At 36.7% G+C, this 15,617-nt stretch overlaps 2 protein-coding genes across 2 annotated transcripts in view; one reads left to right on the forward strand and one right to left on the reverse strand.

Moving 5' to 3' along the window:
• Positions 1-3,637, reverse strand: part of krt222 (keratin 222) — a 42,373-nt gene extending 38,736 nt beyond the window's left edge. Inside the window, exon 1 of the mRNA XM_023272499.3 lies at positions 3,493-3,637. The gene's annotated coding sequence lies outside the window, so the exon portion shown is untranslated. The remainder of the gene's footprint in view (positions 1-3,492) is intronic.
• Positions 3,437-8,612, forward strand: LOC111569987 (keratin, type I cytoskeletal 19-like). The gene is made up of 8 exons (XM_023272501.3): positions 3,437-3,988; positions 5,090-5,172; positions 5,450-5,606; positions 6,180-6,344; positions 6,465-6,590; positions 6,809-7,029; positions 7,676-7,707; positions 7,903-8,612. Exons 1-8 carry the CDS (start codon positions 3,452-3,454, stop codon positions 8,007-8,009), a joined length of 1,428 nt encoding a protein of 475 aa, XP_023128269.2. The 5' UTR covers positions 3,437-3,451; the 3' UTR covers positions 8,010-8,612.
• The last annotated feature ends 7,005 nt before the right edge of the window (positions 8,613-15,617 follow it).

Consider the following 15,617-nt stretch of genomic DNA (forward strand, 5'->3'; position numbering starts at 1 on the left):
GCTCGTGTCCACTAGATGCTATTTTCCCGCACGGCAACGCACCGCATCTGAAAATCACACGGACGGCGGGCGGTCACTAGTGGACCACAACATGGTCACATGACAGCACTGAGCAACAGCAGGCCGCTACGTGGTGACGTCACCGAGCTTTCAGCTGGACAGTCCTGCAGATGAGTCGGATAAACACAGCGGCTCGGCCGCAAACTTTCCCTTTTATTTCAAAAAACCCGTCAGCGAAAAGTATTTCTGAAAGCATTTGAGGCTAGAAATAATCTGTGCAGCAGCTGAATCTGTTCTCGTTTTAGGTCACCGACGCCTAGTTAGAAGTTTGAGGACAGTTTCATAATGCGTGGAATCTCCGCACCCCGCATCCAATTTGCATAAAGTAGAAGTCAGTCTACTTTATGCAAATGAGCTGCAGCCCTTTCCAGGTAAACACACCGGATCGCAGCGGGAAACGCACCGCAACCGGTCACATGCGGCGCATTTCCAGCTGAATGTTTTCCAGTGAATATTAACAGGAGTCTAGTCATAGTTTAAAATCTTATATAGTCCTCAAGCTAATCTTCCTTCTCATTTTATCTTGAAGCAAAACTTCTTCTGTCACTCTAACTCCAGTGTGCGCACCTTTGTCGGCATGTGCCTCCAAAAATTTTGGTATTTGACTAAAGCTTATTGGATTATATAATTTTCGGATTAGTTTTTTGCCTTCAGGGGTATTTAAATGCCACTTGGTTCTTAAAAGTCAACATTGTTTTCCTTACTTTTTACTTACCGTAGTCAAAGTGAAAGGTAACAAAAAAGACGCACAATAAAAACCCTTGATTAAAGGGGCAGGACCTGCTCCTCCATCCATAAGTACAGTGTAACACTAATAGACGTCTAATTGAACCACTTCACAAGATAATTACACATAAACATACAGTGATGTTCTCTGGTAAATTCCTAGAGTTATGAGCATGAACATGTTTCATGGGAAATGGAGACTGTTCAGTCTAAAACGAAGCTGGTTGGCAGTTTGTTTGATAAATACAATAATACGTCTTCATATTTTCGGATTACAAAACCACTGTGGCTGCCAAGATCAATGTTTATCCGCACTAAACAGTTTTGCACCACAGATTCCTAAAGTCTCTTATGCTAACGTCAAAACACTGTCACACGTGCATCTGCCACTAAAGGGTAACAGAATCTTGCTTTCAGTGCATGTATAGGTCATGTGAATTAAAGCATGTTGATGGTTATAATCAAAGCATGACTTTGCATTAAATTATACTGGATTAGAGTTGCACATGAATCTGTTTTGTAAGAAGCATTAAACTAGTCATGACTGCAATCACAATGTACATTTTGGCTTGAAACTAAACTGTAGTTTTGTCATGTGAGCGCAAATAAAAAATACAACAGAACAGACATTCACAAAGTCAATGCTCTACCATGCAATTTTAAAAAAGTGTTTTGGATCTGCGCCAAAATTTCCCGGGTTCTTCCTTTTGATGTGCTCCACCTCTCTAATAAGTTACTTGGAATTCAGCTTTGTAGTTTTTGCATAATCCCGCTGACAGACAAACGGCACTGACAACAGAAAAAAGCAAGTTGCTGATCTAACTTTTCACGTCATACTTCAGTGCTCAACTACAATATCTTTGGCAACAGCAGCAGCCAGAGGCACAAAAGCACTGTAACAAATAAGTTTTTCTGCGTAATTACCTGTGTGGTCTATGAGATCTGTGCCTACAGTGAAAAGATCATGTCATTTTAATGAAGGCAATTTGAGAAACAATAGAGCTCCATAGCAGGTCTGCAGTTACCACAGGGCTAATATTGTCGTTGTTGCAAGTGTCTGGGAATTTTTACATCATATTTGAACAAAGAATTAAAGCATGAATTTCAGTGAAGCAGTATAGATGGCTAGAGGCTTACATCTATTGTACTGTGTAAATGCCCTTTGACCAGTTTACACATAACAGCCTGACATTTTTTACACATGCTAACGCTGTAGCTGCAGGGAGGAGATGCTGGTCATCACAGCACGACTGACTGAAATATCTCAACAAATATTGATCATACGGCACTAAATTTTGTGCAGACATCAGAGAAGCAGACTCTGTGGAAACTTTTGGAGTCAGAGAGTTGGAGATGGAGTTTTGTTTATACTTGCTTACATTAGGGGTATTATTTTTGCATTATATTTTTAATTTTTTATTTAAAACAATAACAAAGACATATAGAAGGAGAAAAACTACAATAAACATAAATAAAAAGAATAAAATATGTCTGCTGTTGTGGGGTAATTACTTGGGTTCTAAATTTTTCAGGTTTAATTAATAAAATGTTTAGTATAATTATTAATTATACTGTTATGTCCTTATAAGGGCCCAAATAATTATTGTAGTCAAGTAAAGCTAAGTTCATTTAATTTTTGTTTGAGTTTTAATTTTTAATAGTTGAAATACTCACATAATAATTAACAGTGGGAAACACTTTGTTGCTTTAAATGTGCTGTATAAAGAAGTGACTATTGCTGAACAAATATATAATTATATTAAGTCATAGATTTGATAATGATCATAAATTAAAATGTTATCATTAATTATTTTAAATACTGTGAACAATACATTGTCCATTAGGAAATGTTACCAGCACATAAAAAATGTTTAAAATAAATAAATAAATAAATAAAAGATGCAATGCAGATGGTGCATATCTGGCAGCAAGGGTACCAAAAAAATATGCAAAAAAAAAACAAAAAACAAAAAAACAACCCCCCCCCCAAAAAAAAACTGGAATACTGTCACACTTAAAAACTGTAAAAATACAAATAATTTTTTAAAAACATGAAAATACTATTAAATATTTGTATGACAGCAACATTTCATCTGATTTTTAATGTGCAGATTATGTACAGTTTGGGGCCGTTTTTTTTAAGATTGGCATGTACATAAATATATTTTTGTTGATTTTATTTGCTACCACATGTAATTTAATAAAAGAGAAAACATGTAAAAAAGTAAAAATAAAAAATAACAACTGTAAAACATTTTTAAAAAGCTGAAAACTGTTGTATTTTTTCAGTGTAGAAATTAGTTTGTATAGTATGATAAATTAAATAATACATTTAAGCAGAGGTAGCTTAATAAAAGGAAAAGGAATAAGAAAAATAATTCTGAGGCAAACATTACTAACTTTAATATTTTGTCAGTCATTATGTGGTATATAATAACTGTTAATTCCATATTGCAGCTATAGTGAATTGGCCGAGCCTTTAAGTTTGGACCTGTTTATACTGAATGTGGCTGCACAAAGGGAAGATTCACCACTATCACTTTCTTAGATTAATAGTATCAGGCATGCTTAATTAAAGACCTGAAAGATTCCTGCCTCGCCCCCTTCCACTGACATGTGCTTTGGCAGCCGTTAGACGTCAGGAGCCTGAATCCCTCCACGCCCTATGGTCACACCTGACGCCGCAGCATCCCTCCTTCCACCTACCTCGGGCTGTTCCGCCTCCAGCAGGAAGGAGGGTATAAGAACGCATCCTCCGGGCTCCATCCGCACCAGCGTCTCCGCACCTGACAGCACAACAGAAACCACCATGTCCTCCTCCAGGCAAATCATCCGGTCCTCCGCCTTCTCCCTGTCCTCGGTCCCCGTAGGTTCCAGCTACCGGCGCGGCGCCAGCAGCGTCTATGGCGGGGCGGGAAGCAGAAACGTCAAGGTGTCGTACGCCTCCAACGGCATCGGCTCCGGCTTCGACCTGGACGGTGCGTTCTGTGGTACCGACACCAGCTTCTCCGTGTCCGGCAACGAGAAGGTGACCATGCAGAACCTGAACGACCGCCTGGCCGCCTACCTGGAGAAGGTGCGCACCCTGGAGTCCGCCAACGCCAAGCTGGAGCTGCAGATCCGGGAGTGGTACGAGAAGCAGACCCCCGCCGTGAGGGACTACAGCAAGTACCTGGTGATCATCGAGGACCTGCGCAACAAGGTGAACTTTAGACATCAACCACACCACTTTTACGCACAAAAGTTCTATTTTTATGAAGAAAAAATAATGTCAAAATTGTATTCCATCTTCAAACTATCCATTTAATCTCCAACCCCTTATTCTAAACATGTTGTTTATAATTAACCTTAAATAAAGACTAATGTAGAAGAGCATTTTCTTTTCCACACTAGTCATTATATTAACCTTTACCATATTCTTATTTCCCAGCATATATTACACATATTTTTGTGATTTAAAAATACGTTAATGCACTCTTTATCCATCAACTGCACCATTTAGGCACATAATTTCTACTTTGGTAAAGTAAAATGACAAAACTTTATTTTAGCTCCACAACCACTCATTTTACCTCCAGCCTTTATTGTAAACATCTTCTTTATACACTAAGAAGTTGAAAGAACAGAGCTTCAGCTTGTTATATGAAACATTTCATTTCATATTATTTATTTTCCAGGATACTTTTGCGATTTAATGATACTTCCAACACTCTCGTCACATTTATTTTGATTTTTATACTCATAAAACCTCTTAAAATTATGCAGCAGCCTGCCTCCGCATTTCAAAGGCTCATTGAGATTCTTAATCTTACTGAGGATTTTCCTGGTAAAATGAAGATTAAGTACACTGAAAACACACCACATACTTATTTTTCATTTTCTTTTGTAAATATACCATCCTTGATGCTTTGGAAGTATTAAAACTTGATACTTATGCCAGTAAAGCATAATGAATTAAATTCAAACGTCATGCTGACACAGTCTCAGTTGCTCCATTGTATGCCCTCAGGATGTGAATCACCCATGAAAAATCATCATGAAATGACAGGAAAACAATGTTTGACATCTGTGTGAGTCAGCTGCCTTTTGGAAAAAAAAACCAACAAAATGCCAGGTGTGACACTTAGACAAATATGACATCTGATATTACACTAGAATGCAGTTGAGGTGTAAACAAAGCTATTCTACTGATTGACTAAACCCTGCCGGCCCATATTCAGGATAATTAATCACCAGCACACCTTTGTAGTGGTATTAAGTGGCTAAGAAATTACTCACAATGGTTCTCTGTTGTTCTTTCTAGATCGGCGTCGCCACACAGGACAACGCCAGGCTGATGCTGCAGATTGACAATGCCAGACTGGCAGCAGAGGACTTCAGAGTCAAGTGAGTTAGAATTTATTACCCTCTGTCTGCTCTGTTCTGTTTTACAGCCTGGAAACTGAGAGCTGTAATTATTTGCATTGCTGTTAAATTACTTCATACATTAGTGTAAGTGGTTTCAGGCTACGTGGACATACTGACACGGGGCTGTAACAGTCAACAGAGTAGTTAAACTGGCTCGACTGGTTTTTGATGGAGTGTCACCTTGGCTTTCTTTGTTGCTGCTTTTCACACCAATTGAGCAGGAACAGCAACATTAACATGGCCTTTTGCCCGACAGGTTCGAGAACGAGATGGCGGTGCGCATGTCAGTGGAGTCGGACATCGCTGGGCTGCGTAAGGTCCTGGATGACCTGACCGTGGCACGATCTGACCTGGAGATGCAGGTGGAGGGCCTGAAGGAGGAGCTGATGTACCTGAAGAAGAACCATGCTGAGGTGGGAGGCCTAGAAAAGCATCCCATGATGTTCTACAACACCTGACAAAGAATCATGAATCCATTCCTTTCATATCTCCTGGAAGGCTGCCCCTCCCTACTATTAAAACTGCATAAAAGCTGTTTCTCATGACACACTTAACTCAACTATTTGCTAAATGCCGCCTGAGACGTATCATCATTTACTTATACAAACAACAAGTAAGAGAAAACTTGTTTGGATGTTTGAAGTGTAATTGCAAGCAGGAGTTGCCAAGAAACTCAGACGATATCATCTGATAGCAAGACTCATAACTCAGTGTTTGAAAAGACAAAGGTTTCATAATTGCCCACCAGCAGGAAAGATACATAAGTACATCAAATAAAAGGTTAATTTTGAGTAACATGTTCATTAAAGTGAGCCAGGGTAAGGATAGACAGACAGACAGACAGACAGACAGACAGACAGACAGACAGACAGACAGACAGACAGACAGACAGACAGACAGACAGACAGACAGACAGATATTTTATTAATCCCAAGGGTAATTCAAGAATGTATGTAATGAACTTTTACCCGTTGTCCTCCTTGTAGGAACTCGCAGCCCTGCGTGGCCAAGTCACCGCCAGCTCAGTGAACGTTGAGGTGGACGCCACGCCTCAGGAGGACCTGAGCAGAACCATGGAGGAGATCAGAACTCAGTATGAGCGCATTGCTGACAAGAACCGCCGTGACATGGAGGAATGGTACAAGGTCAAGGTGAGACCAAAGATCTAACTTCATCAGCTGAAGGCTACATTTAATGAAAGATGTGTCCTTATTAATAAGTGATTACCCAATGGAATAAACAGCTTTGTGACCATTTTTGATATGTTCCAGTTTGACGAGCTGAGCAAGGAGATGGTGAGCAGCACAGAGACTCTCCAGACCTCCAGGACTGAGATCAACGAGCTGAAGAGGACCCTGCAGGGACTTCAGATTGAGCTTCAGTCCCAGCTCAGCCTGGTAATTACACTTCTACATAGACACACCTGTTCATGCTAAAAGGAGCTACAGCCTTCATTCATTCATTCATTCATTCACTAGAAAGCAGTTTCTAAACTCGGCAGTCACCATTTGAAACTGCTCCAACACTTAAACACCTCAGGCAACTTCAGTGAAAAGAGCAAATTACAAGCAAATAGCTCTTTGTAAACACCACTTTCTTTTTTTCTGTCGTGCAGAAATCTGCCTTGGAGGGCCAGCTGACGGAGACTGAGACCCGATACAGCCTGCAGCTCCAGCAGCTCCAGGCTATGGTAGACAACCTGGAGTGTGAGCTGAGCCAGGTCAGAGCTGACATCGAGAGGCAGTCCACCGAGTATCAGCTGCTGCTCGACATCAAGACCAGGCTGGAGCTGGAGATCGCAGAATACAGAAGACTGCTGGATGGAGAGGATGTCCAGTAAGGGAAACCTGAAGCTGATAGTCTGTTACCATGCAGTCAGACTTAATTCAGAAACTCTAAATTCAGTTTTTATAAACAAAGTGTATCCAAGAAATAGTTTGGGAATAGTGCTTATTAGCTTTCTTGATGAAAGTTAGATGAAGAGATCTTGCATGTAGTGTATGGTAAATATGAAGCGACAGTCAGCAGCCAATTAGCTTAGCTTAGCATAAAGACTTGAAACTGCCCAAAGGTCAAGTTAAGCCCAAGTTACCGTTTATGTTTTTTATTTATAGAGTAGATTTAAAGCAATAACTGTTTAGCTTTGTGCTTTCTAGTAAAAAATAAATAAATAAAACTAGCATTGCAAATCTACCCAACAAATGTAAATGCCCTGCAGTAATATTTATGATGTGAATTTACCTGAATAATTGACAAAATAAGGATTAAAACTCTACAAAAAATTACATAAAATACAACTTTGAGTATAATAAATCTTAAGGCTATGACCCTACAATATTAATAATTCTGGAGATTAACCTGACTAATTTAGAAATGTTTACTGCACTTGTCAGAAGCAGAATGCAGATGCTTCTACAAACTCTTAACATTTGCATCTCTAATTTGTAAGACTAGAAGAAATAATTTTGTGTCCGTCTTTTAGGAGGACCATTGTAACGGTGAAAGAGGAAAAACGTAAGTTTATATCACTGCTGTATTTTTTGTCTCTGTGCCTGTTAAAATGAAACATAATATGCGTTGAAGTTTTTTTTCTAGGATATCCTGTATTTTATGTTTTGTATTTTCTATGTACCAGAAGATGAAGGACTAGTTTTGCTTTGGGTTTCTGATTCTTTCTGATTCTTATTCTACATCTGATTTCCTCAACAGGTAAACCAGTCATAACTCAGAGGACAAAGGTGATTGTTGAGGAGATCGTTGATGGAAAAGTGGTGTCCCACACAGAAGATGTGGACACAGCAGTCATCAGCAAGTAGACGGATTGGTTCCCAACACATCTGGATCAAATAATAAAACCAAACCTGGACTTCCAAGCCTAGTCTAAAACTAACCGGGATGAGAGTTTGTAATGAATACTCTCCCACTCATTTTTATGACATTTGGGGAATATAATTACTTTGACTTACTATCAAAAAAATAGATAAATTGTGAAACCGGTTATATATTGTGCCTAAATTACCACATTCATTCCTGCCTGCTTCATGCAGTACCACATTTACACATTAGGTGGAGGCACGGAGAAACTTATTGTTAATAACTTTAAATGGAATGAAGTAATAAAACAAAAGATAACATCCAGAACCATTTTTAAAAATGTTCTGTTGTCCATGGCTGTGTGAAAGCTTACTGAAAACTGCATTTTATTGTAATGTTTTTCTCATTTTAACAAGGTGTTACATGGAATTTTTTAAAAGAGAGAACTGACAAATTACAAATGAGACCTTTATCAGGATGTCTGCTTGTCTTTATGATGCAAGTTTTTGTGTAAATGAACCAACACCTCCCATAAACTTTGCCATCTTTGAATCTTTGCTGCTTTTGATTTTCTGAAAAGAATACACATTTGTGTTCTTCATGAACTCTATGGTCTGCCATATGTTATTGTGTCCATTTTTGATCTATAGTCCTTTCAAATAACAAGCTAAAATTGTACTGTGAGAAATAAAACATGCCCACTGCTATATCTGAAACACCTTTTTGCAGCTACTTCACAGATTGAACAGATAATATTAGGAGCAATCAGGAATAGGTGAAGAATGAACACAAACTGATTTTTGGGAAAGAGTAGCAGTTGTCTTTTGTATATAATCATTCATAATATGTATATTTAATTTATTTTTTCAGAAAGGATATACTCAGAATAAGGAATTCCTTCTTACATCAATAATTACATGAAAAACAAGGGTACCTACAGCTTATTCAATGGTCTGTGCAATAACTGTTAATTCAGTAGCACAATAGTGTCTCAGAGTTTTGACAATTGTTAATGCCATTAAAATAAGTATTAAATACACATATTAAGCCCGTATGGAAGAGCAGTGGCTTCACACAAAATAAAAATAGGAGACTTTATATCAGAAAAGGTTAAAGTAGTTAATTATCGTTGCTATACTTGAGAGGAAAGTGGGGTGGCCCTACTTGATTTAGTGGAATGAATATGAGCTTGAATATCTGACACCGAAGAGTTGTTAAAAAGATCAAGTGCTGAAGCATTTATCCTCCTGTCCCTGTATTTAGGTACAGTGTTTGCTGCAAATTTAGCCTCATTTGTAGCCTGTATTGGTTTACATTTTACATTTTGGAAGTTAAAGTACGTAGGGTCAATTATCATCTCCAAAGAGTTACAATCATGAAACCTGATGCTCACTTCCATTTGTGATCCTTATTATGAGATTGTTTTGTAATAATTACAAGATAATGTAAAATAAAGTACACAACAGCGAAGGCAACAGTTAAGAACTTGACTGAGAATCATCAAGATTATAAGATTTTTCAGTATCCAATGATTTGCAGCAAAAGCAAACAGTTAACAGTGAACTTTGCTTACTTCATGTTCCAAACAAATCTAAAGCAAGGCTCATGTTTCCATCTACCTATCCACAGCAACATTACTCTCCCTCTCTGTTGTAAAATTATACATCTACTGAACACAGTCGCAGAACAATGAGTATGGTATTTAAGAATAAAATGCCACAGAATTTGAGAGCTTTTATCTGGGCTTTGGTTGTAAAACAGAGGAGCAAAAAAAAAAAAAAAAAGCTGCTGCAGACCTTTATAGTGGCAGATCTAACAAAAGTTACTTACCAGCTACACTGGATGATTGTATGGTATAATTTTGGAATTGTTCACAATTTAAACTTTCTCCTTGAGGATCCAAAAAGATAAATTCTACCAAATTTGGAACAAACTAATCAGATTTATGACCCCAGAGTGAGCAGATTTTGTATCAAGCCACAGATGTTTCAAGGTGCCTTATAGTCATGATGGTACTAGCAGAAGTGCAGGATGCCCTTGCTCTAATGTATAGAGTTCTATTTGTACTACAAAGTAAGATGATCATAAGTTAAACAAAAAGACTGCAAATAGATTAAAGTAGATTAACAGATATTAGTGTTATATATCGGCTACGTACACACAGATATGTATATGGATATGTAGAGAGTATGCACATATGTACTTCTCCTGGAATTCAAGACAGCGGACAGGAAGCTCACCTGAGGATGCTTGCTCTCATCTACCTTTTCTGTATACATGAATTTTAAAAAAAAGGTTTACTGCAATTTTATATATACACACACACACACACACACACACACACACACACACACACACACACACACACACACACACACACACACACATATATGCACTTTTAAATAAAACACTGTAAGGTTTCTTTTCTGATTACAAAAACTCACACAAAAAAGAAAAAATGTTTGTATTTGTGGAAACTGTTTCAAACATTTTCCAAAAATATAAACTTATATTATTGCTTAAGCTGATACAGTTTCATTAATCAGTGGGATATCTGTTCTTTCATCTGCAAAGATGACTGATGACAACTTGCACTTTTTAAAAAACCTTTTCATGAAATTTTACAAAGGTTCATACATCAATAAAATCAATTCATTTAGTTCTTTGTGATGATTTTGCAACGCATTTCCTTAAACTTTGCGGGCTCTAAATCAAAATAATAACAAAAGTTGCAGCTTTATGGCTGTAAAGTAGCATAGGATCATGGGGGTTGTTGTTCTAATCACTATTGCTGATAGAAATTTATCCGACGTGCATGAGGTACAAGTACAACCCACGTTCATGTTCACCTTTAATTCACATTAGTCGTATATTCATGTAAAGTCATTTGATTCTAATCAGAAAGTAGCATCTCACTTTAGCTAATGCTAATTGCTAACTTACCTTTAACTGACCGTAGAGCGACTACTGCTAATGTTAGCAAGTGGTTTCAGTTGTAAGCAAGCCCAGCGCTTATCTGCTGTCAAAACTACCATTAAAACTAAACTAAACTAAACTAAACTAAACTAAACTAAACTAAACTGAACTAAATTATCACGAGCACTTGATACGAACAGTACATTTAAAAAGTAATTGGCCAGCTAGTTTCCCAACTTCTTCTTCTGTGGTGTTTCGAGGTGCTACAGCAGGTAAAGCGGCTATGACGCCATTGGCAGGCGACTGAGTTTACCGTAACAGTGAATAGCATTCGGGATTTTTCAGAGTTTAAACGTCGCTGGAGGCGAATTTGATAATGTAAGTACGCAAGTTAACCAAATCTAAGATATTATTCTGGTGGTTTTTACATACTTTGATGCAGAAATGTTACGTTTTATAGCTTTAACACACGGAAAACAGAATGGAAATGCCAAAACAAGACTGAAGTCAGCTTCCATTTCACAGCTTCAGGTTCTCCAGTGAATGGAAAACTTTTGGGGAACAGAACTTATAGTGCTGAGTGACACATTTTAATGATGCAAAACCGTGTTAGGCAAATTATATGGGTTGTTAATGGTGTCGGAAACACACTTTCAAATCTATGAAACCTTTTTTATATTGTTAAAATGCGGAAAATAGAAATGTTACTGCTTTTTTCCTCATGTAAACAACATTAGACCAGGTCCACATCTAAAACCACTGCAACTAACTGGTAAAGTCTGACCTAGATTATTCCTAAGAGGCTAAATAATCTTTAAAACACAGTTTCTGATTTGTGAAACCTATATTATATTCATGAAAATGAAAGAAGAAGACTTTTTTTTGCGAGTTTTTTCCCAATCATATCTATTAAACTGGGGTCATAGGTAAAGCTATAGTACTATCCATAAACTAGTCAAGTCAGGACTAGATTGTTTTACTGAGACTAAAACGTCTTCATAGCAAAGTCTCTGATTTGTAGAAGCTTTGATTCTGTTTGTGAAAATGCCAAAAATGAAGATTGGGATGTTTTTTCCCTCATCTGAATCACATTAAATCAGGTTCATATCTAAAACTACTATATATAGAAAGGTCAAATCTGGACTAGATTGTCTTACAGGGACTAAAGATTCTATAAAACACAGTTTCTCCTTTTTGAAATCTTTACTGTATTTATAAAAATGGAAAAAAATACAGATATCTGTATTTTCTTTTACATGTAAACCACATTAGACCAGGTCCAGATCTAAAATGCTATATATGTAAACTGGTCAGATCTGGACTAAATTGTTCTACAGAGACAAAAGAGTGCTTAATTCTGTTTTTGAAAATGCAAAAAAAGGAGACTGCACCATTTTTTTTCTCATCTGGACCACACTTGATCAGTTCCGTATCTAAAATCACCATATATAGACTGTTTAAGGCTGGACTAGATTGTCTTATCTAGACTAAAAAATATTTGAAACACAGTTTTTAATTTGTAAAACCTTTATTCTATGTGTGATAATAGAAAAAAAGGGGAGATTTCACTGCCATTGTCACATCCTTTCCCTTAACTATTGAATCAGAAGCTCATGATGAATTATGATAATAAATTAGATCAGTTTTTTTTTTCTGGCAAGTGAAAGTTCAGCCCTCCCTCCCCATCCCATATTTTTTGCTCAGCCTTTTAACTTGCCTGATGTATTTGCTTGCTTTGACAAACGTGCAAAAAATGTTATAGTATAATACAGAACAGTGCTCTATTCTTCAGCTAGTTTGCAGATGTCATGATTCTTTTCTACTTTTGCCACTGGTTGACTATTTCTCACCTTTTCTAATATTTTTTTTTTGCCTGTATTAACAATATAAATACGCTCACAAACATTATAGTGATTAAGTGGTGAGGATTATTTTCCTTCTGATCATGCAGTTTTCTCATATGTCCAGTAGATGTCGGTATATTCACAGGGATGTCTAATTCTGACACTTTTATCAGAGTCTTTGATATGTAGAGAGGTCTGCTTATTATGTACTCTGGCAGCTAAATGGAATCGAACTGAAAAACTATTTACTATCAGTGGTTAGTTGTTATTTATATTATTTTAACTTTAGTGACAGCCGACTAAATTAGCTATTAAAAGTGTCAAATCATAGAGGAACAGTTGAAAGTAAACATTTACAACTTATGTGTTAAAATCTCTCGTTACACCACAGGATTTTGAATTTAATACTCAACTCAGAGTTTATTTCAAAACTGAAATAAACAAGTCAAACCTCTAATAAAGTTGAATCAGAGTGCCAATTAGTGAAATTATTCAGCGTTGCATTTGAAAACTATTACACTATATTTCCTTTCCGTGTAGGTTTTGTGTTTGTTTTTGTCTATATAACTGTTCACATTTAAAATAAATTTCCTTACATTACCTTTTCAATATAAGGACTAAATCTTGCTCTTTTTTGTTTGTTTGTTTTTTTTTGCATATTGTTAGTTTTTACCATCATCATTTGCCATCTTGTTGTTTTAAAATGTGCTATATAACTAAACTTAATCTGATTTGACTAATGCCAGGAATTCATTTTGTTATAAACACCTTAATCACTCTGCAGAGAATGCTGCTAACCTGCAGATTGTAAATGTAGATTTTTTATAGAAGGCTTCACAGTCATATGAAGCGATATTAACAGTCCTTATTTTGCACAGCGGTGAGTTTTATGAAAATAATTTCAGAGTGTTTGGGGGAACATTCATGCTTAAAATATTCTAAATCTTCTTGATGACAGATATGAAGGATAAACCAGGCTCTCAGAGGCTTTGAGTTTGTTTCCTGAAGTCACCACATTCACCTTAAAGTGTCTTTAGTATTATATTTGTTCAACCTACAGGTTCTCCACATCTATAAAAGTAATTTCAAGGGACATATTCCCACCAGCCTGACTGCAAGACAAAAACTCTAATTGCCTGATTCAGATCAATCTTTTTAGTTGCAAGTATTGTTTTGATTTGTTGGTTTGACATAATGATTTTGCTTTAATTAAACACTATGTGAAAATTCAACACAAATTTTTGTATTACTTTATTTAAAACTAATTTTGTCACTGTTTTAACCTTAATTACTGTTTAGAGTGTATGTGGTGTAGTTCCCTCAGTTAAGCTGAATTTTAACAAGTGACTTTCTTACTCATGAGATTAATAATCTCAAAACAGTGCATGTATGTCATCCTGTTTTCTGTATATGTAGACTTTAAAACCAGAGCAAGATTGAATTTTAAAGCAGGGTCTCCTTTTCCTCCTGCAGGATCCACTCCTGGTGTATTTATAGTCGAGGTCTGCAGCAGAGATGCTGCTCTGCTGTAGCACGACTGTGTCACTCAGGGCCAGTGGTCCCTAGTCACGACCTAAATGATGACAAAATCCTGCACCACGGGAAGCTGACGTCACCGCAGTACAGTCACCTCCTCGGTGACATCACTGGAAGGAGGCTGGGTGGCATCATCATCATCATGTTTACCATTAGCAGCAGCAGCAGCAGCAGTGGGGTTAATGCCATCTGCTGGATGGACGCAGCCACTCAGCTGGCATTACGTCATCGGGGAGAAACCGGTGAAGCCTGAGAGTCTGGATCTGAATACAAAACAAGGCAAGTGAGAGTCTGACTGTGGGAGATTTACCATCTCCCAAACAGCCTCCAAAGTTTCCAGGGAATCCACACTTTGCATTTACATTATCTATGTAAAAAAAAAAAAAAAAAGAAAACAATGAGTTTTTGTTAGATTGAATTAATATAAGAGGAAAGCTAATTTAACACATGACTCATTTACAGTATAATTTATCCCCCCCAGTGACAAAGCCTCTCCCCCCCATCCTCCACCATAGACACTGACTCAGTACATCCCATAACACACAGCTTAATGAAAGGATTACTGGACAGATAGATAAAGAAAGGCAAAATATAGCACTGAGGGAAATGAATGCATGACGATTACAAAATTAAAAGCAAAAGCTGAAATGATAAAGTAAAATAGTTAGAATCAATAAATGTCAGACATAATTAGAAGAAATGTAACAACCAGAATTACACAACAGTGTTACACTTTCAGTAAAAAAATGTAAAAAGTGGAGAAATACTTAAAGTACTACAGTTAAAAACAGCTGAAATAATAAGCATATAGGAGGGGTGCTTAGGTCCAAGATTATTGGGGTTTATTTTATGGGGTATAATCATCCTTTGCATCTCAAGTTGTTTACATATACTACGGATTTTTTTATTACTAATTATTGATCAAGGATTTGGATTTACAGTCAAGTTAACAACAGAACACACACAGACTTGAACCTATGGTACATCACTGTAAAACATGATGTTTTTTAATTTAACAATATTGAATCGTAATAAATTCATAAATGACCATATGTGTGTGTGTGTGTGTGTGTGTGTGTGTGTGTGTGTGTGTGTGTGTGTGTGTGTGTGTATGTGTATATATATATATATATATATATATATGTATATATATATATATATATATATATATATATATATATATATATATGTGTGTATACTATATGTACTTTTCCAGAAGTTTGTTCTTTTACCATGTCGAACCGTAAATTTACGCTTTTTTTTTACCGTATTTAAATCAAAAAATATATCATTCTTCTTATAGATAATTGCTGG

This window comes from Amphiprion ocellaris, chromosome 4, assembly GCF_022539595.1.
Source record: "Amphiprion ocellaris isolate individual 3 ecotype Okinawa chromosome 4, ASM2253959v1, whole genome shotgun sequence".
NCBI classification, from domain to species: Eukaryota; Metazoa; Chordata; class Actinopteri; family Pomacentridae; genus Amphiprion; species Amphiprion ocellaris.